Source organism: Euwallacea fornicatus, chromosome 7 (genome assembly GCF_040115645.1).
Source record: "Euwallacea fornicatus isolate EFF26 chromosome 7, ASM4011564v1, whole genome shotgun sequence".
NCBI lineage: Eukaryota > Metazoa > Arthropoda > Insecta > Coleoptera > Curculionidae > Euwallacea > Euwallacea fornicatus.
In genome coordinates this window covers 2,674,815-2,695,661 of record NC_089547.1, presented here as the reverse complement: position 1 = coordinate 2,695,661, position 20,847 = coordinate 2,674,815, and the positions used below count along the sequence as shown (strand labels likewise).

General features: G+C 36.6%; 1 protein-coding gene and 2 long non-coding RNA genes across 5 annotated transcripts; 1 reads left to right on the top strand and 2 right to left on the bottom strand.

Moving 5' to 3' along the window:
• Positions 1-2,168: 2,168 nt before the first annotated feature.
• On the bottom strand, positions 2,169-2,545 carry LOC136340394 (uncharacterized). The gene is made up of 2 exons (XR_010732291.1): positions 2,414-2,545; positions 2,169-2,350 (listed from the first exon to the last, which is right to left on the bottom strand). It is a non-coding gene; the product is annotated as an uncharacterized lncRNA (long non-coding RNA).
• Mipp1 (Multiple inositol polyphosphate phosphatase 1) lies at positions 2,498-14,163 on the top strand. 3 transcript variants are annotated; one of them, XM_066284445.1, is made up of 10 exons: positions 2,498-2,672; positions 2,743-2,863; positions 11,575-11,809; positions 11,859-12,042; positions 12,094-12,238; positions 12,287-12,406; positions 12,454-12,650; positions 12,834-13,012; positions 13,064-13,256; positions 13,309-14,163. In XM_066284445.1, the coding sequence occupies exons 3-10, from the start codon at positions 11,581-11,583 to the stop codon at positions 13,553-13,555; spliced, it is 1,494 nt and encodes a 497-aa protein (XP_066140542.1). In that variant the 5' UTR covers positions 2,498-2,672; positions 2,743-2,863; positions 11,575-11,580; the 3' UTR covers positions 13,556-14,163. The 3 variants fall into 3 exon arrangements, with proteins under 3 accessions (XP_066140542.1, XP_066140541.1, XP_066140540.1); XM_066284444.1 differs by having other exon boundaries at positions 2,734-2,863; XM_066284443.1 differs by lacking the exon at positions 2,743-2,863.
• A 1,530-nt stretch (positions 14,164-15,693) lies between these two features.
• Positions 15,694-20,005, bottom strand: LOC136340395 (uncharacterized). The gene is made up of 3 exons (XR_010732292.1): positions 19,913-20,005; positions 17,914-18,002; positions 15,694-15,946 (listed from the first exon to the last, which is right to left on the bottom strand). It is a non-coding gene; the product is annotated as an uncharacterized lncRNA (long non-coding RNA).
• Between the last annotated feature and the right edge of the window lie 842 nt (positions 20,006-20,847).

Sequence of the window (20,847 nt, the reverse complement as noted above, 5' to 3'; positions counted from 1 at the left end):
AAGAAAAACTTTAGTGTTATGTGTCTTTAATAAAATTCATGCTTCAGCTCTGATTGGATATTTTAATGTTTAAGTTTTTTTTTTAGTTTTTGTTGTAATTATTATATTTAATTTAATTGAAAGGAAGGCATTGAAGTAAATTTATAAAAATGTTTAGGCCAGTCAAGAGGCGGATGTAAATTGTCCACGCAACTGCTGAAATTGGATTGATGTGTCGAAATGAAGATGAAAAAGTGTGGAAAACGGATTTTTATTTATTTCCGTGTTAAAGTATTGTCATGTTTTTAGAAACTAATTTTTTATATTATAATTTTTCTTGTTTGACTGGAAACTTTCTAAAGATGGAATATTTTTAAATTGATTAATTAAAAAGGATTAGTATCTTTAATAACTCTAAAGTCTTGCCTTGCACGCCGAATCAACGAATCAAGAACATTATTGTCAGGTCTTTAAACCGACAAATTGTCGATGCATTATTGTAATAATTGATTAATGATCAATTATTGCATCAATGATATCGAAAATCATCCAACCTGCTAATCCCCTTCCCATTAGGAGTAATACCCTTTTCAATCTCTAAAAGCTCCGTGATTTATGAGCAAAATGGCCAAAATTGTTTCCTGAACACTTACCACTCCTTAATACATTTTCTTAAAAGCTTTTCTTGTTTATTGGAAAATGCGGAATACGCCATTTTTAAAAAGTAAGGAATACGAGGCTCTAAATCACTTTTCTCATAGCATTCGTTTCATTAGAATTTTACATTTGTCTACAGCATTCTGTGTGGTAATAATTTTTCTCCGCAGCAAGTGCTCTAAAGACTTCCTTGGAAGTAAATGATAACCGACCAATAATAACATATCATAATCTAAAAATCGTAAATTGCAAACTATCAGAGGCAACAGATTAAGGACGCGACGCGTACTTTGCACACTCATGTCGGTACGAAAAGTGCAGTTTTGACAATCTTATCACCGAATGATAATTTTGTTCGTTTCCAGATTAGATTATCCAGTGAAGAAGTATATAATTACAAAAACAATACAACATATTCTCTCCATTCTTGCTTAGACGCCTCCAATTTTTAATGTCTAAAAGATAATATTGGCACATTTGGGGAAAATAACATTTTGTCTAATCAGCAGTACTAAGAAACACATGCGAGTTTCGATTTTTTGAGAAAATATCATTTCCTGCCGTGTTTCATGTAAATTTTTTTCTAATTTTTGCCTTGACCTGCGTGTTACATGATCATACAGCATAAAAATTTGTTGTTTTACTTGGCACATTGTACTAACGGCTCTCATATAAAATTTTAATATAATTTGCACTTCAAGATAATCATATAGGAAAATTAGAGTTTTCCACAAATGACTACGCAACCTTTCATCACTAGTGATGAAAAGTAATACTTTTCGTAACTGATTGCGAAAAATAAACCGTTTCAAAACTTTAAGGCGAGTCGAAAGGTGTCTTTATAAATATTAAAACTTGAAAAATATATTTAGCTCATTGTTGAATTGAAAGAGATAATTAAATGAAGCTCAATCAATGAGTATCGATGATTGCTCCAATACAATAGAAAATATACTGTAAAAAGGTAGGATAGGACATTTCAATGCGTCATTAACAATCATTACTCAATAGGTTTAAATGCATGAAAACCAAGGAGAGTTTTTGCGTTTTAAGCCAGTAGTGACAATAACTAAAATTTATCATGAAAATTTCTCAAAAATTCGCATAAATCAAATCAAATGCAGTGAAAAAGAGGACGAGATTTTCACGTAATTTTTAGTAATAATTAAGAATCTTACATCATCATCAAACCACTATTCCAACTACTCCCTATAGCCGATTTCCTTTCTTAATTTGACATCTGGACTAATCTGAACTTGAGCTAACTATATTTCATTATAATATTTATATGTTCATATAAGGTATAAGATGTTTTCTTTGGTTCCTGGGAAACCTTATTAAGCACATTAAAAAGTTGACTACCATTGGATATTCACATTCAACTAATTTCTGTTTTTTTATCTCGGCAATTAACAATATTTTTTAGGACCGCCACTGGAAGCTCTACAGTGATACCGTTCAGAGTCCTACGGGGGTGTTTCAAAAAAATGCGTTAAGATTTTAACTTTTTGATTTTAAATGAAACGCTCCTCATAATTGTACATTTTATATTTTTTCTTTTAATTCCAGTAAAATGCTATGTAGCACATCTTGTTTCAAATCTACAATGTTATTTTGTCGCTCTTTTCCCCTTCGGTATGTTAAAACCACGTCCATTTCCATACCTTTGCCTTCATATGATGAGTTTCGAATTTAACCCGCTGTTCTTCTGCTTCTACGAGTTTTAGAAATTACTGCTTCCCCATGAAATCTGGGACATTCAGTATATTTTACGCACCGACATTTCCTTGCAGCCTGAAAACTCTCATTTTTGTTAGCCTGGGCAGTAACGTAAGAAGTCGGGCTTGTTTGTTGTTGACCGTCGTCGTGGACACCGGATTACCCGTTCTGGTATTCAGGTGATGTGTGTTCCGTTGCGTTGCAGAGAGTATCAGTAGTACCACGTTTACGCGCCTATTTTGTTTTTGGAACCGGTTACTTGCAGGCTGGGACAAATTCAAAATTTGTACGGAATTTTTGAAGGAACAAGATTACCGGTAAGTCCTGTTAAACTGAATGAAGTAGTGCACAAAATCGCCATGCAGAAGAACTGAAAAGTAATTACAGGTGTGTAGAAGGTGTTCGGGCAAAGAAGACACGTGAATAGCCACCGTAGTAGTTTAAAATACTTTAAAATTCATATAAAGTGTTCTGCTACCTCCTTCAAGGTGGGATTTATATAAATTAGGTAGGTATGCAAGAATGTTACAATGACCCACCTACATACATATATTTAAATTTGTTTACTACAGTTCCATGTCAAAATTAATCATAAAATCTTCAAGTTGGTATCTCTTGGTTACACCACATGTCACAAGGTAACGATAAAGAAAAATTTGTTGTAATTTTATCAAAAAAACTTTGGGTGCTTTGCAGGGTACTGTCGACATAATGTTAATAGTGCATAAATGTGTGTACCAAGGCACCGGAGGAATTCCGGTAATTTACTATTTAACAATAATTGAGAGTGAACAACGCAAAAAGAATCAAAAGTGACATTGACAAAAATGAGACGAAAACACTATTTGATGGTGAAATAAATTGTTATATACTCCGATTATCACTGACTCATTTGGGGTTTCCTCGTTATCTTGAGGGGACACCAACCGTTGGTGTCCTGTAATGTGTTCCTCCAAACTTTCTTAGTTGTTTAAATCGATTCACGAGGCTCGAATTTACGATATTTGACTATTTCTGACAAACACCGGCGTAGCCGGTTTTTAAGAGTTTCTGCAAATTTTCAAAATTTAGTAAGATATATTTAAAGTGAGTGTCAAGAAAATCTCGATTTTTTTAACTTGTGAATCTTTTACGATCCGTTCATTTGCAAAACACTATGCGTGGTAATCATCGACGTTCTACATTTTTCTAAGCTTCTACGAATTCTTTGTTGCAAACGACAACTTTTTTCATGGTATTTTCGCTTTTTTAACTAATCTCTTGTGGTACAGCCGTTACCCGTTTCAAAATTAGTAATTAAAAGATTTTCGTAATCATAAATCTCATTGGCGTACTTCATTTCGCGAAATTTCTTCGTGGCATTAAGATTTTGTAGAATTTGAGGCGACTTTTTCTCTCTCATGTTTTTACCTCATTATGTAGGACACTGATTTTGCGAAACTTAAAATTATGAGAATTCAGTGTCTCCGAATATCAGTGGCGTACTTAGTTTTTAGAACCTCTACTAATTTTTGCAATTTTCAGTGATAGGCAGCGGTTTTTTCGTTAATGCTTTACCTTTTTAATATTTGCTAGTACGGCGCTGCATTTTTATTCGTCTTTCGCCTCCGCCTTTATTGCCTTTTGTTAAAACCGACAACCTCGTTTAAAATTCTATAGGTCAGCAACCCAAATTTCCGCGTGGCATTATTCTTTTCCAAATATCAACTGTGTTTCTAATTCACCGACGCCGCATTTGCGTGTGAATCTGCCGAAATATCAACTTCTCAAACATTCCAGCCCTTGACCTTTGCATACTTAAGCATTTCGCCTACCTACGCCACCGTGTCAATCAGGCTGCAATAGGAAACTTGGTAGGTCAAGCATGTCCACCTTACATCATCGATTAGCGCAACAATTTATTTTTAAATTGTTTTTTTCACTGATATTTGCTTACATAAAATACTTTCAATGTAACAGAAAAACTTCAGCTTTCGCCTTCAAATTCGTATTACTATATGTGAAGATATCCTGCTTGGAAACCCCCGGAAGTCATTTGAGTCGCGCAGTAGTGCGGGAATTGTAAGCCCTTAAGTAGTAGATCAGTCATAACCTTAAAAACGGTAAAATTGATTTCATTCTAGTGGATTTAGAGTCCCTACCTTGAGGTCCTTCATGCAAACTGTGAGGGGCAGGAGTAAGATGTAGAATCCGGAGCAAAACAATGCGATAGTGAAGGAGATGAAGATCAGTATTATTAACCATAGCAAAGCCCTGAGGAAGTTTGCCATTGCTGTTTTGTTACCTTACAAATTGATGATTTATTGTTTATCATATTTCATTAAAATTAGTCACAAATCACATAACAACTATATGATACATATCATTTTCCTTTTGCATCTGAAATGGATTACGACGCCTCAAATTCACTGAATCTGTAGGTCACCAGCACATAGAGTGCAAATACGCAATTGATTCATCATGGATGGAGTAAAGAACCAGTTTTAAGCTTACCTGTAATGTTCCTTAATTGACTATGAATTCCAATTCTTTAGTGGTGACATCATATTTTCACTGCATGCAATTTACTTCTGTGCTGATATAATGTTGCTGCTTAATGTAATTCATGTCGACTAAATCCTTTAGAATAGTGGTTACATTGATACAATGCTATGTTTATCTATGCATATGAAACCATATAAACTTGTTTGCCTGGGAGTCGTAGATAATACATTATGAAATTTAGTCAGGCAAATACGTTGCTCAACACTGAAATGTGAGGGTTTTTACTACACTTACTTTGAGATGAAACATACCACCTAGTAATGATAATAATAAAGTCTTGTAATTTTGACAAAGTAATGGTTCATAACAGAACAACAAATGATGAGAGCTTCAGTAAAAAAAATTGCATTTATTAATTAAAAATTTAATAAGTGGCATCGCCTCGTACAGCTTGTACTCTTTGAGGCAAGCTTTCCATCAAATGACCAATGTCCTGAGGTATTTCATTCAATGCCACCTCAAGGTCAGGTCGGGGTCATTAAAATTGTTTGGAGACTTCGATAAATTTCGAAGAAGGCGATTCATCATGTCCCAAAGGTGCTTCATGGATGATAGGTTTGGTGATCGTGCAGGTCAATGCAGCACTTCTAATTGTGCTTGTTCCAGATGCGTTCAAGCAACGTTCGCAGTATGAGGTCTTGCATCTTCCTGTTAGAAAATGCCATTTCGTAAAATCTGCATGAAGGGTACTAATTATGGTCTGAGGAGACTGTTAATGTAAAAAAACTAGAAGGTAGATAACCAAAAAACGAACAATTGTCGTTCTTTCATTTTCACTGAAACTCTGATCATTTGATATTCTATTATGAAGCATTATTTTGCCATAATTACAAGATTTAATTATTATTATTACTGGGTGATGCACTTCACATGAAACTAGTTATATTTTGAAATACTGTAAAAATCGCCTATTCTTGATGTGGAAGGGGGTAAATGTGGTTTTTTGGTTCAATTTTGTGAAAGCGACGTTTAAATGATTTCGAAGATGTCGGAAACACAATCGAAAAAAGACAAAAATTACACGTGCACTCACTCCAAAGGTCCAAAAATTAATAACGACAGATTTTTTTAAAAATTAAATTCTAAGATAACATTTCTTAACCTAAGGAAACTCTTTCTATAAGTCAAAATGAGGCCAAACTAAAAATTTAGTGAGGTCGGGAGTATCATAGACCTCCAGGAGATCCGAAAACCCACCAAATACCTCTGAGAATCCCAAAATAAGCGAGAGTGGCGGGTTTACAGCCGGGCAGGACGGTGCTGTGTCCGAGGCTGACCCTAAGACCCGTCACTGACTTTGTTCTCTATAATTTGAGAACCAACAGAAGCCAGTCAAGACACAGGGGTAAAGATTTAAATTTGCTTTAGACCTAGTCTCCACGTGAAATGGAAAAAAGGATACTTGCCGCAATTTAAAAGGTGGTGATACGCCAGTGATTTAGTGTATATTGAGTGTAGGACTGGCCTTAGCAAATCTGCTGCTCTGGGTGAAATTTTTAAACGCCGGCTTCTGTTCCAAGAAAAACTTTCACCAGGACAATCCGCTGACTTCCCTAGTGTGCTCCCCTTCCCCCCTCCTAAGGCAAGTACTGATTAAGTGCTGTAATTCAGTTAAGCAGTAAAAGCAGTAGCGTACTGGGCGAATCCAGATACCTAATAATGCAGAAACTTTTTCGCTAAATTACATTAATGAATTCCAGGCTTATGAGTCGGATTATCCCTGATGTGAAGTTTCTACGAGTAATTAAAAATGGAGTACCTCTTTGAGGGCATAATTACGCACCTGTTTAAGGAATAACTAATAGACACAATAGGGAGGAAGCTAATAAAACCAGAATGTTGGCTATCAACCTCATAAATTTCCATTTTTAGTACTACCTCGCGTCCTACAATACACTGTGAGAATTCTGGTATAATTACTATATATAGTATAGCCGGTACTAGTAGTAGATTTACAATAGAAAGTATTCTGGGAATAATTTGAAGTTTTTAGATGAGTATGGAGGCAAAATAAAGCGCTCTATTCCTGAAACTCGTTTATTAGCAAATCTACGTATAATATAATATAATATAATAAATTAAACTGTTACTTACTTCACTCAAATATTAGGCAGGTAAAATAAACGTTATCAAAATACAGTTAAAATTGAATAGTACATTAAATTAAAAATTTAACATGGCCGAAACGCTACGTGATAAATTTTCCCATGTATTTATTCAACATTTTATCAGCTTATTTGCTTTCCATAAATATGGCACAAAGTACGAAATAAAGTATTTATGTACAAATTTGGATCCTTAGAGTGGGAACAAATCTCGAATATTGACGCAGTAATAATGTATTTTTAATTGAATTAGAATGAAGTCATTCAGTACTTTTGACACTCTATTATCGATCCGATTTCCGGGAATAGTTGTTAGAGAATTTGACGAAAGTCTCATTTAACAAGTGCAAATTACATAAACAGATAAAAGGGGATCAGCAACATTTTAGTAATAATTACGTAAAAATAAAGATACATAAGGGTTAGGCATCATTAAAAAATTTGGGGAGATCATTAAAAAAACCTCAAATTGGCATTAAAATTTCAGAGGCACCTCTTGGATCAATTCATCTCTTCTCTGAAAACGGTAAATCGCCCAATCTGCGGTCCCCCGCCCATGGGGAGGTTTTTTTAATAATCATCAGCTACTTTATATGACCGCAGTATTGTTTATTTTGCGGATATGTACTTAATATATCAAAATAATTAAACCATTCTATTAACGCCTGTGTTTTTGAAATTTGAAGATCGAGATATCTTAATTAAATGCAGTAGAATTCTCATTAAATAAAGTGATTAATTGCAATACGCAATGCATAGATACCGCAAAAAATCATCACTTAGGTACCCAGAAAGAATTTAATATCATCATCACGCCATACATGATATTCATCAATAATTTACTTAACTACATATCCTCTAAATAAATTTATGAAATCGGGCTACCATCCATCATTTTTTGCGCACAATAGTGCGGAAACTGGATGGCTTTTAGTAATAAATCTGCTAAACCCTAAAATAAAAATATTATCCATTTTATGAGGGATCATACGGTTTTGGTGAGAAAAGCTTACCGATAACGGTGGTATGCAAACGGTGAGGGGGTGAACGAGGATGTAGAGACCAGCGCACAATCCAGCCACCCAGAAGGCGATGAAGATGAGGATTAAGAACCAGATTATGGAGTAGACGATGTTTCCCATCTGGAAAGAAGAATAATTTTGCCTGTGCAATTTGATGAAGTCGTTTGGAGCTTTAATTTTATGCAAATGTCCTATAGAGGGCGCTCAATTTCGACCCTCACTACTGGGATCTCGGAAAATAGCGGAGATACGAAGATGTTTAAATGGGGGCACTGCTGCGTAATTTCGCGCTTGACCGAACGCCGTTTTCAAATTTTGAATTATTTTCTAAAATATGCAAAAAAAATATAAAATTGGCGATTTTGTTTTTATTTTTTAGCGTTATTTGCAAAGGCACATTTCCATTGTCATTTTTTCTCAGTTACACGATGACGTTTTCGGATTTGCCACGCGAAGTTTCATCTCTTGAGCTACCATCATCAACTATATTTTTTCTTGTGGCCGCCGCAGTGGGTTATTCAACAGAAAAATAGTCGGACGCCAAATCTGAAAACGCCATCGCGTGGCTGAGAAAAAGTGGCAATGAAAATGTGCTTGTGATCTTGGGCTTCCCTGACAAGTAACGCTAAAAAGTATAAACGAAATCTCCTATTTTTGGTTTTTCCGGATTTCTTGAGACGCACCCGGAATATTTAAATTTTAAAAACGACGCTTGGACAAGCGCTAAATTACGCAATTTTGCGTCCATTTAAACTTCTTCGTATCTCTAGCTTCCGAGATCTCCATGGTGAGGGTCGAACTTTAAATGCTCTGTATACGATTCACCTTGAGCTTACAGCATCGAATAAATAAATAAAAAAATAATCCCGTATATTTTAATAAAGCACAAAAAACATGTCAAAAATCGAAATAGTAAATTAAAGACACAAAGCTCTGCATGCATACATGATCGGCATCTACCCTAGGAATTCGCTGTTCTCGTCACTGATTACTGCACCGGGTGACGAGTAATTAATTAAACCATTTTAGCGTAAATTGAAATCCGTCAATTATACCACTAACTAAGCGCGACATTAATGTATGCACTTGTTGAGTCATCTTCAACTAAATAATTACAGATTGCACTAGCATGATGATGAACTATGGTGTCATCATCATAATCAACATCATTCCATTAGTATACAGAATTATTCTTTAAAGCTAAGGAATTGGACGCCGTATTCCCGCACTAGTGCGGGAAAGTGCTCTCATTGATGTTGACACGATATGCTAGTAGAAAGAATAGTTTTGTTAATATTTGCGAAAAGCGTTTTACTCGCATTTAACTGACAATGGTGTTGCAAGAGGAAAAGTATCATTTTTCGCACTTGTTGGGAAGACGGCGATTTTATACGGAAAAGCCTATGAGAAAGCGCTGCCATTTTCTCCCCGTATTTGAACGTAAAGCCCATATAGGAAGGAAAGAGCTGAATTCCGAACAGTTAATAGTACGTACTAACCCACATACCGTACTACCCACCTTAGACGATCTAAAAATAAGGCTTACCTAAATGTTAACAATAGATTCCCTGATAAAGACAATTAATCTCTCAATAATTAGATAACAATTAAGGACAACAATTATTTACAATAATATTATATATCTTGTCAGGTAGGTACGATATTCTCGAAGATACCACAAAATTGGATCAATTTTGCAATGTTTGTCTCAAGATTAGAAATTGAAAAACTTCTGCATGCTTTGGGCAAACATCGCTTATCACATCTAACTTAAGTCTGGTGATACCATTTTCTAGATTGGTGTTAAGTTCATGGAAGTTTTACGTGCTTTTCAATTTTATTCTTATTTAAATATTTCCTGCACCGAGTTTCCCACCTGTTAAGCATTACTTATTTATTTCTATTCGCGCTATTCTGGTACTATATTAAACTATGACTCCCACTAAAACACTATTTAAAGATTTGATATGTATTTATAGAAATAATCTAATTTAATTAAATATAACCGACTTACCTTTAAACGGTATTCAAATCAAAAAGTCACTGATCAGAATCGACAGTTCTGAGTTGTACCGCACTATAGGAGTGTTAAAAGACGAAAAAAAAAATCGAGTGAATCAACGACAAACGTAACACACAGTATCGGTTACAGTACTAGAAATACGTGGCGTTGTTTACGGAGGTTGTACCGCGTTTACAAAGGTAGACGAACTGAAAAACACCCAACCGGAGGAAGTCAGTCAGCTTTGGTACTACCACGATATCTGATTGATGAGTGCGTTTACTGCGGATGCTTTGGGACAAATGCGTTTAGGTGCGCTCGAAGAAAATTTTGGATTTGTGCATATCGAAATTTCGAGTGATACCAAAATTGCGAGAATTGCCGTCACAACTGTGATTCAATAGTAATTTGAATTTTCTATGTTCTAGGCCACTTAAAGAGAAATTTTAAATATTTGGAAAAATATTTAAAGTGGCAAATTTGGAATCAAATTGGGTTTTTTGAACTAAATTTAAATAGTTTGGGTAAGGAAATTTGTGGATAGTTGAAAGGATCAAGGTGCTCCCAATTATGTATTTTCGTTTTTTTACTACGTTTGATGCCATATTCCTCACACCGGATCTTGCATGATTCAGCTGTAAATTTATCTCTTTTGCCCATCATTCTCAAAGAACAATTACTGACAGTACAAGTCCTGAAAATTGAAACTTGGTTGAGGCTCTGTGGAGGAAGCTGCAGCTTCTCAAGATTTCTAAAGCTGTTTGATCCACTGATGTAAATTTATTATTTTTCAATTATTCATGGACATCAGTTTGGTGGTTTCCCAAACGCTGAAATTTCGATGGCAGTTGTTGAGGCTCTTTAAGGCCACATCAAAATTCCAGAAACCGCACACGTTTGTTCTTGCCGCACCGGACGCGACGTTATCGACGCAGGATCTTCAACTATTAATCGGTAAAATTACTGATTTTTTTGGATCATTTATGGAGAATTATTGGATGGGAGAAATATTGAAACTTTGATTGAAGTCGAGCATCAAAAATTCTGAAAAAATTATGTATTCTGGCCTATTTAACACGATTTAAATAGGCTTATAGATTCGGTATAGGTTAGTATAATAGATTTGAACTAACCCGAATTACCCATACTAGCCTTATGGGAATCTTGGAAACCCGATTACAGATACGAAGTTTGATTCGCATAATCAGAAAGTAAATTTTCATTTGGTTAAATTGGGCAGTGCATGTACAGAGAAAACCTAAACATTACAGTTCTTCCAATAGTCATACTGTGCGACTTTAAATTGTACACCCTCTTTACCTGTTTAACCATTCATCAGTTTTAAAAAGTTCTATTTAATGAGAACTTTTGAAGTTATAAAAATAAAAATTTATTAAAACGTTAACAGACGAGGAGGAAGGGGGGGGGGGGGAGATAAATTTAGAGCCTCACGGTATAATCAGTAGAGGTTGTACTAAGCAAAAACATTTATTAAACTTCATTAAAATAATTATTATTTTCAATAACCAATCCTTGTTGATTTCAGGCAACAATGCGAAATTCAGGATTAGCATTTCTCTTCTGGTCAGTAGTCACCCTTAGTGAAACCGTTGCCCAAATTAACGTGGGCAGTGGAGGGCAGTTTGGGAGTTTCTACCCCTCAGAAAATGACCTCGAAGATTACTGTTATAGACAGGATGAGGAACCTTATATTTATTTCAGCACCAAAACCTCGTATGATACACTGACCAAGAGGGGAAGACAGCAGCATATTGTACCAGGTGAAGTACCATTAAAAAAATATATATCCTTGACTATGGGTCATCTTAGGTTGTCAACCTGTGCAGTTCTGGTCCATTAACAGACATGGGACGAGGCTGCCTAAAGCTACGAAGATACAGAAGCTGAAGAAGTTGCAGCAACTCAAAGACGAAATTGTGAGGAATTACGAGGAGAGAAAGTCCTACCCGAATGAAGGAAAATTATGCTTTGATGACTATAATTTACTGAGAAGGTACCATCGTCCCAACTTACAATAAGTACAACTCTTTAGTTGATTCTCCAGGTGGAGATGGAATGATTCAGTCACGGAAGAAAGGGCAGCTTCGCTCACCCAACAGGGCGTAGACGAGCTGAAGCTATTGGCCAGAAGATACAAGAGCAAGTTTCCTCAGATCTTCAATCAGCCCTACAACGACAAAGCTTACTATGTAAGAGCATTTACCGCTAATTACAGAAGTTCTAATCAAGTTTCACAGTTTCAATACACGCAAACTGATAGGACCCACGACAGCTACCAGGCCTACATCGAAGGCCTTTTTGACCAGGAGTTTTACAGGGTGCACGCAAACACCTATGGTAACGATATGTTGCTCAAAGTAAGTTTTTTCAAGCTCGAAGATCACCGTTAACGTGAATCCCGTAGGCCTACAGAAACTGCAAAGAGTGGCATGAAAAAGTGGATATTAACGCTAATACTGAATTGGAGTATCGGAAGTTTGTGGAGTCTGAGGAGTACCAAAGGATGGCACGACAAGTCTTCAGGAGATTGGGCTTCAGGCACGAACTCAATACCTCCATCATTTCCGATATTTATGATATGTGTCGTTTCAACAAGGCGTGGTGAGTAAGCTCGGAATTGCCGGTCGTGAGTTAACCTTGAGGTCAAGTAAATTGTGGTAACTTGATATCGTGAAAAGGGTTAAAGTTGCACATCTAGTGAATGAAATACGGAGAATTTCATCAGAACTAATAGTCTTTTTATATTACATATATTAGACCCTTAAAATATTCTTTTCTTTCCAGGCAGCTGGATCAGCCTTCTCCATGGTGCGTAGCCTTCACCAAAGAGCATTTGAAGATCTTGGAATATGCAGAAGACCTGAAAGAGTACTACAACACTGGATATGGTAATAATCTGGCGCCGAATATCGGATGCGCTCCTGTTCAGGACATGTACAGAAAATTCGAGAAAACAGTTCAAGGTTTAATTGAAAACATTCTTGGACTCTAAGCTGACGACACGCATTTTATAGGCTACCCCGATGGCAACAAAGTAACAGCTCTCTTCACTCACGCAGCAACCATGCAGGCCGTTTACACCACCCTAGGAATCGCCAAAGACCAAGAGCTTTTGAAAGCTGACAACTACAAGAAGCAGCAAAAGAGGTTGTGGAGGACCTCTTTTATCAACCCATTCGCCTCGAATTTGGTGATAGTTTTATACCAGTAAGTTGGTCCCTATTTTCATCAAGCGTTGATCTGTTTGACTCGTTTTCAGGTGCCAGAGCAGCAATAGGCCCGGAAATTCATATAAAGTTATGTTTTTCTTGAACGAGGTACCCATAGAGGAGTTCTTGGGGTGCTCGGTGGGGTTGTGCGATTGGGAAACTGTGGAAAACAACTTTTTACGATTGGTGGAGAATTGCAATTCTCAGGCCTTCTGTGACGGGCAAAGTACGGGAATAAGGGCTGGATCCGGTTTAGGGTTATTGGTATTGTCAGCATTGCTGCAGAGGATTTGTTGAGATTGAGATAGGAGCGGAGAAATGAATTTCCCATGGGAAATTTACAATGCAATTTCCAAAGAAATGTTTTTAGTGAGATGACGCATCAAGTTTTGAGCCCAAATATTGTGTTTTTGAGCAGTATTAATGATCATTTCGGTTCAAGAGATTTGTGGAATTTTTGAGGGTAAAATTTACGTTTCTGAGAGAAATTAGTAGGTACCTCAATGGCACCTTATAGGTACTTAACTTTGTGATTTTTATAGTTAGTAATGTTACGTTTTGACGTTTTTGTAGATATTATGTTGTTTTAATTTTGTTTATGCGATTATAGCCTGTAACCACCAAGATAATTCCCCGCGTACTTACAATATTTTTAGATTTATTTTTCACTTAAGTCACCGGATATTCACCTAGGATGGGTATCTTGTAGTCAAAGTATTTTTCGTAGATTTTAGTGCAGGAATTTCAAAGGAAGTGAAGAAAAATTTACTCGTGGGTAATACGTTATAGTTGGAACTAACTGGTGTAATAATGAGCGGTTACCTAACTGAGAATTGCTATGTATTTTGAGCCAGGCAGGAAAAATTTGTATTAATTCATGGAGTATATTACTTTTTGCAACCCAAGTGTCGCACTTACTTTGAAATCCCTTTTAGCCTCATCCCTCATTATTAGCGATATTAGTGTTTAACACGATGATTTGGTCACCATACCATACAGGGTGATTGATTGGCAATGGGACAATTGATACCTGCAGATATTACACGTTAAATGGTGGCGATTAGAGAATACATGTCTTATTCGAAAGTTAAAAGTTTGGGATATACAGGGTATTGAAAGGTTATATTTTAATCCATTTTTAAGGCACTTTTCTGAAGATATCTAGGTTAAATACTCGAAAATTTGTAATTGGTTAGGGGACGAATAAGATACGTTTCGCAATTTCCGTGTTATTACCATCGGGCGTCACTTACGTCCAATTTTACAGAATTTACTGGTAATAAATTTTCGCCCTGTATGTCTAACATGAAATTTGGTTGAAAATCTGAAAGAGCAATCATTTTTCCATTAATTATGTACACTCGTCTCATTTTGATATCTAGATCCGTTTTCGAGAAAAATCTATGTTAACGAACTCGATATTTTTTCTAGAACGCATAATTCGCCTTTCCGGCTAGCGACTCATGGTCAACAACGCGCCGTTTTCGACATACAGAGTTGCAAAATTTCACATTTTTTCTCATCTTTTGCGTTTTTCTCACGTATGCTTTGAGTTCAATTTTTCACCTTCAGTCAAATTCACCTCCTGCGATTCCGCCGCCATGCATTAGAGCCCGATTTGTCAAAAAGCGCGGACCAAATTGTAAAAAAAACCATGCTGTATCCAGTCCTTCTTGATCATTGATTCTGACTAAATTAAAGTAAAGTGTAAATAAATGTAAATACCGCTTCACGTGATTGCAGATAAAATGTCTTCAATTCTCAACACTTTTCGAATTCCCGTTAGACTCTCGAATAGACGTAACTAATCTTATGATTTTCTTTCAATACAACCATCAGTTTTTCACTGTGATAAATTAGAGTTAAAGGAATACCTTGACGGTTGCGAAGTTTGCAAACCACTTAGAACCAGTTTAATACCTGTCCAAAACGACGTCTAAATAACTGTAGCTGTTGCAGTTTGTGCTATTACAGATAATAGCCTGATAGAAGGGAATAATAGAATATATTTCGTTACGAAACTATCATAAACAGCTCATGCCTAATCAGGGAATCCGACAGTTGTTTCCAACTGGTATACTGCTCATCTGAGAGAATTGTTTATTGTTCATCTATGACATCGACCGGTTGTGAATATGTAGCTTTAGTTCCAAAGAAATCAGAGCTTTTGGATAAATGTAGAAAAATGAAAGGAGGGAGGATGATTGGGAATCGCAAGGATGCACAGTTTATGCTCAAATCCTAATTATCCTTTGAAGGAACATCATATGTAGTTAATACATGAAAAAAATGCGACATACCTTTTTTCCACAGATTTGGAAACATTCCGAGAGTTTTTTTTTCGCCAATGGCGTATCGCGTTTTCCGTACAAAACGTCCAAGGTCGCATCAATGGGGACGCCACTGGTGAAATAAAAAAAACTCATTTTCCCGTTTAAAGATGTGCATCTGCACCTATTTTACGCTCCTGAATTTTCATAAAAATATTTAATGCGAACGGACTTATTCGAAAAAAACAGAAAAAAATGATCACCCTGTATTTCAGACAGGACGCAAACACGCACCCATGTTCGTATGAACCATATTCCTTTTTTTGGCGACAGGAACCTACAGTAAACGGTTGGCAGATGTATTTTGAAACCCCCTGTGTAGATATTAGCAACTCGTATGTTTCAAAAACTGTTTGAGCTATAGGCAAAATCCGAAAAAGTGTTGGAAACTTCGACTGGTTTTCCCCAATATTTTGGCAGGAAGGGACCCAAATATACAAGGTGGGTTTTTTAAAAGATTATATATATTTAATAGAACTGATAATTAATTCAAAGTTTTATTGTAACTGAACCAAAGCGTAAAATTTGCTGCGCAATATTAATAATTTTTTTATAATAGATGTTCGTTATACTCATGTTCTCGATGCACATTGTTATCACAGAATTAATAATAACGTTAAATGTGAAAAATCAGATTTTTTTCTTTCATCGGTATTTACGATTGTTTTTCTGCACAATGAATCGCTGAATCTTGTTTATTGTCTGAGTTAAACTTCGTGCTTTTCGTCGTAAACTTTCAATTGAAACATGGTTTATTCAATTGCGGAACGGGTTGAAACCGTTTTTATTTATGGCGATCGTTTTCTTATACGAACCACAGAAATATTTCGCCAGCGATATCCTGGAAAGAACGTTAATCCTTTCCTCGTTAGGAAATTAATATAGAAATTTGAAGAAACCGATTCTGTTGCTAATTAAAAAAAAATGAATAAACCTATAGAGCATGTTAAATCGATCTACTTAAATCGAAGTTCTCGGACGATGTGCCCAAAATCCATAATTGTCCATCCGTCAAGCATCTACTTTAATCGGACCATCAAGAGCATCGGTCCAAAAAGTGCTAAAATCACACAAATTTCATCCATACAAAATTCAACTTCATCAGGAATTCAAGGAAGACGATCCAAACCGACGAATTGAATATTGCAAGGTGGTGTCAGCTTTCATTACCAACCAGCCTTAACTACTGCAAAACGTTTGCTTCAGAGATGAGTGCACGTTTTACTTGAACTGCTCCCTCAACAAGCACAGTTGCAGCATATGGAGTGATTAAAACCCTCATGTTATGAGAGAAGGATGTCCTCAGTGTCCATAAAAACTGAATTTTTGGGTCGGAATCCTCGGAGATTTCGTTAAAAGATGTTTGTTTATTGAAGGTAATTTTGACGGTGAAATCTACCTTGACCTTATAGAAAATGCTGTTGAACCAATGATAGGCCGTGAGCTCGAGAATCAGCAGAACGCAAAATTTACCAAGATTTCAACAGGGTGAGACATCGACACGTTTCGTTTTACCCATTAGGCAGTGATTGGGTAGCAATGGAGATGGATTAGAAGGGGAGGGGCGATAGGATGGCCCCCTGGGTCTGCCGATCTCACGTCCTTGGACTTCTTCTTGTGCTGGCAATTGAAATCTTTAGTGTTCTAAACCCAACCAGAACCAGTTGAAAAGCTGGAACAGGTAATTATTACTGACTGTCGTGTAACTCCGAAGGAAACTTTGTCAATGTGCTTCAATAATGTGAATATTGTTTGTCCGCTTGCACGGAAAGTATCGAATCATAAAAAATTACTAATATTGAGCGGAAAATCTTACACTTTGATTTAATTACGATAAAACTTTGAATTAATTATCAGCCTTCTTATTTATTCCTGATTGAAGACCGTTTAATTCCCCGTCTTACTCATGAATTTTACATTTTGAGCATTATCGGTTATATTTCATGGCGAAATTCGAGGAACTTTGATATCATTAAGAAGCTTATTGAAAATTCTTTCTGACGACATGTCGCATCCATGTCCGTACCATTAAAAAAAAATGACTTGGGGTGGCTGGGGTCCGTTCGGTAGACGATAGCGAGCTCGTCATATCCTCGATCATCTTTCCCCACCACATTATGGTAAACGTAATTTTGCATTTTTCCATTGCCGGCGTAATTTTCAATATGTCGGCATTTACATCGTTAATAAACCCACCCTGTATGTTGGGGCTAATGCAACACCAGCTGCTACCGGAATGCCTAATTTATCGATAGCTGCAACGGTGCATTAACTTTAGCTACTCAGCATGCTGTGTTTCACAACGTCGAAGAATTTTAATTTTACCCTTCGGCCAATGCAGTGTGTCGTGTGGAATGGATTGTTGTTTCTTATTTATTTGCTTTCTTCTCCTCTCTAATCAGTCCCCCAACGATCTGTAACAAAATGATCGATCTTGCTCAATACACCGTGTCAAAAATCCTCGATCGACAAATTTCTTTTCAACACTGACCACTGTCTGAGCGGCCATTAGTGAGTTAACGAACCAAAGTTATGGTTGTACAGAAACGCCACTTTTTTTAAGGCAATAATTATACGGGCCCTACGTGCGTAAACCGTAACTTTATTACGAATGAGGAACAGTTGAAAATGTCGTTTCTTACGGTAAAGACAGGAAGCGTACCATATTTAGAGCTGAAGTGACAGTGACCATTGAAAAAGTGTTTTATATTCCTCGGGCAGTTTTTATCTTCTGCTTCTTCCGAGAACCATGTGCCTTTTAAATTTACTGAAGTTTCACTTATCTTCACGAACTCTTCAAAGTTCCTTGCCCACCAAGTACGCCCAGTCCTACTACAGGGCTAACCCAGTGATTTTCGAAGAACCCCCTTACAAGTCGATTTCACACTACAATGTGCTGGTAAACGAGAATGACCACTTGGAGGCGGCGGCCTCCTGTTCTTCCGGATTTGTACTTGAGGACTATCTGGTTGACTGCGCAGGGTTTCATCAAAGGCTCGAAGAGCATGGCAAGAGGTAAGAAAACTCCCATTGCATATCGAAAAAATCCAAAGGTTGTGTGCGGCAATCGAAAATTACCCATCATCGAGCAGAGTTAATGTTTGTGCAACACCATTGTTTGACATGTAATTTAGAATTTTTTACCTAGAAATTATCGTTTCGTCATAACAAAAATAAACAATATTTTCTGGCGTACTAAGTACATGTTTTGGCAAAGACAATAAATAATCATTGGGGCAAATACAGTTTAGTGTGGTTCTTCGCTGCCTCGTGTGAAGCTCAACGATAATGTCTTTTAAAATAAAACTGACCAACAACACCGGGTGTTTGAAATTTAAGAAAAAAACCGGGGTCGAAACCCTGGACGTGCCGATCAAGGACTCCGATGCTCTGCAATACTTCTTAGAAACCTCGAATTGGTTCTTGTTTGAGAAAGATGACGAGATGCTTAATTTGATGGATATGTATCTCAGGTGAGTCTTAACATGGCAAACGACATGTTATTAAAACACTTGAGGCGGAAGGTAGCTGAAAAACCTCCGTTAAACACCTACATTTCCACAGTGCTGCTAATAATTGGACATGTATTAATCAGGCTAATAAGTTTATAGTGCGTCGACCGAGTAATGATTAGCAAAATAATTGTTAATTAGACGTGTCCTAGTTAATTAGACCAAATGTAGTCTACTTTTCGAGGTTGTGGATGTCTTGTGTGTATGATGGTTAATGGTCCTTGGAAGTGGGTGAAATTTTTTGTAGCTCGCGTGCGGAAAAGAGCATTTTACCACACTGATTTCGGTGCGGGAGGGACTACTTTCTCGGCTGTGCACGGTTTTTTTTTCACGTACATCTTCAGGTTTCAGCAAAATCTCAATGAACAATAAAATTAGCACGTATTGTTTGAATATCTCGAACCAAAAAACTACGTTTCTTGGAGCCTTCTTAACGCGACGAAGCAGTTGTCCGGCTCTAGAAATCCAGATATTTTTATATATACATTGAACGTAGATGACCAGAAATTCGACATTCTTGAAGGGCTGGTAAGCGCTGCATTTTCTAACCATATCACCTCGGGTTACAACAAACTCCTCTGGTTAGCGCAGAATTCAAGTCTCGAACTAAACGAATCTTCTAAACGAACAAGTTGAGATTTTTGTTGCTCCCTTTGCTTTAGACAGCAAAAGCTTCGTATGGCGAAATCAGGATAATATGGAAGGTTCCATAAGAATTGTTGGATTTTCCTATATCCGATCAGTCTCATGTTACCACAAAATTATTCTCTACATCATCAAATCTGTAGTTTGAAAAAAGTAAGCGAACTCACCGGAGAAATTTACAGTTGAAATGCGCCTGGGAACTGCAGAACCTGAGTCATTAAAGCTGAACTGGCAGGAGCCGTCAAAGTACCTGCGGGTACCTGCGTAAGTACCGGCCCCTTAAGAGTGCTCGTGACTGAAAACCTGGATCACTGTAAATCTAAAATGAGCGATATAGTTATCGGGGAAAGATCAAATGTATGCAGGGTAACTCATGAAGCACAGTTCATATTTCTACCATGGAACAGGATTACTAAGCGGAATAACGAAGAAACGTTAAAAAGTTGCTGCATTTTTTACTGTTATCATACAGGGAGTTTTAGACTTTTGGTCAAAAAATGGTTTTGACTATAACTTTGTAATGTCAGTTTGCTTTTTTTTTATTTTCTGGTGAAAGAGTACACTATTGTATGTGAGTTAGAAAATGTATTCAGGGTTTAAAAAATCGAGGGCCGTTTTCAAAACATTTAGTAAATTTTTTCCAGGCCAAAACAAATCACCCTATATGCTAGTTTTCTAAAAAGCGCTACGCACATTTGCTGAAGTTGAGATGAACTAACAGTTATGCGCAGTCAACATATTCATCACACTCTTCTTTGCTTTGTAAAAACACGAAGTGTATGAAAATCCTGCAGTTTTGGATATACCTTCCATCCTTATCTGTAATACACTATACTTCAAAATCAAATATTAGAATTAATAACAAAAGGCAAGGCTGCAGTTTTAAATGAAATCTTAATGGAAACAATTATCTCAGACATATATAACAGTTCAAAATTACAATAGTGAGAGAAAATTAAAAAAATACTATTGTGGGAAAGTGATTCAAAAAACTTGCGTAAGAAATTAAAAATTCTCCATTTGCTATTGCCAATTATTCATTAAAGATATTTTCAAAATGGATGCCTTTAGAGGCTGTGATAGGTGTGTGCAAATATCCAAA

What these genes read in the sequence shown, in the direction of transcription:
- Mipp1 (XM_066284443.1), top strand. Translation starts at nt 11,581, where the DNA reads ATGCGAAATTCAGGATTAGCATTTCTCTTCTGGTCAGTAGTCACCCTT. An exon ending in ACAGCAGCATATTGTACCAG is followed by an intron (nt 11,810 to 11,858) that starts GTGAAGTACCAT and finishes GGGTCATCTTAG; the next exon opens with GTTGTCAACCTGTGCAGTTC. An exon ending in GACTATAATTTACTGAGAAG is followed by an intron (nt 12,043 to 12,093) that starts GTACCATCGTCC and finishes TTGATTCTCCAG; the next exon opens with GTGGAGATGGAATGATTCAG.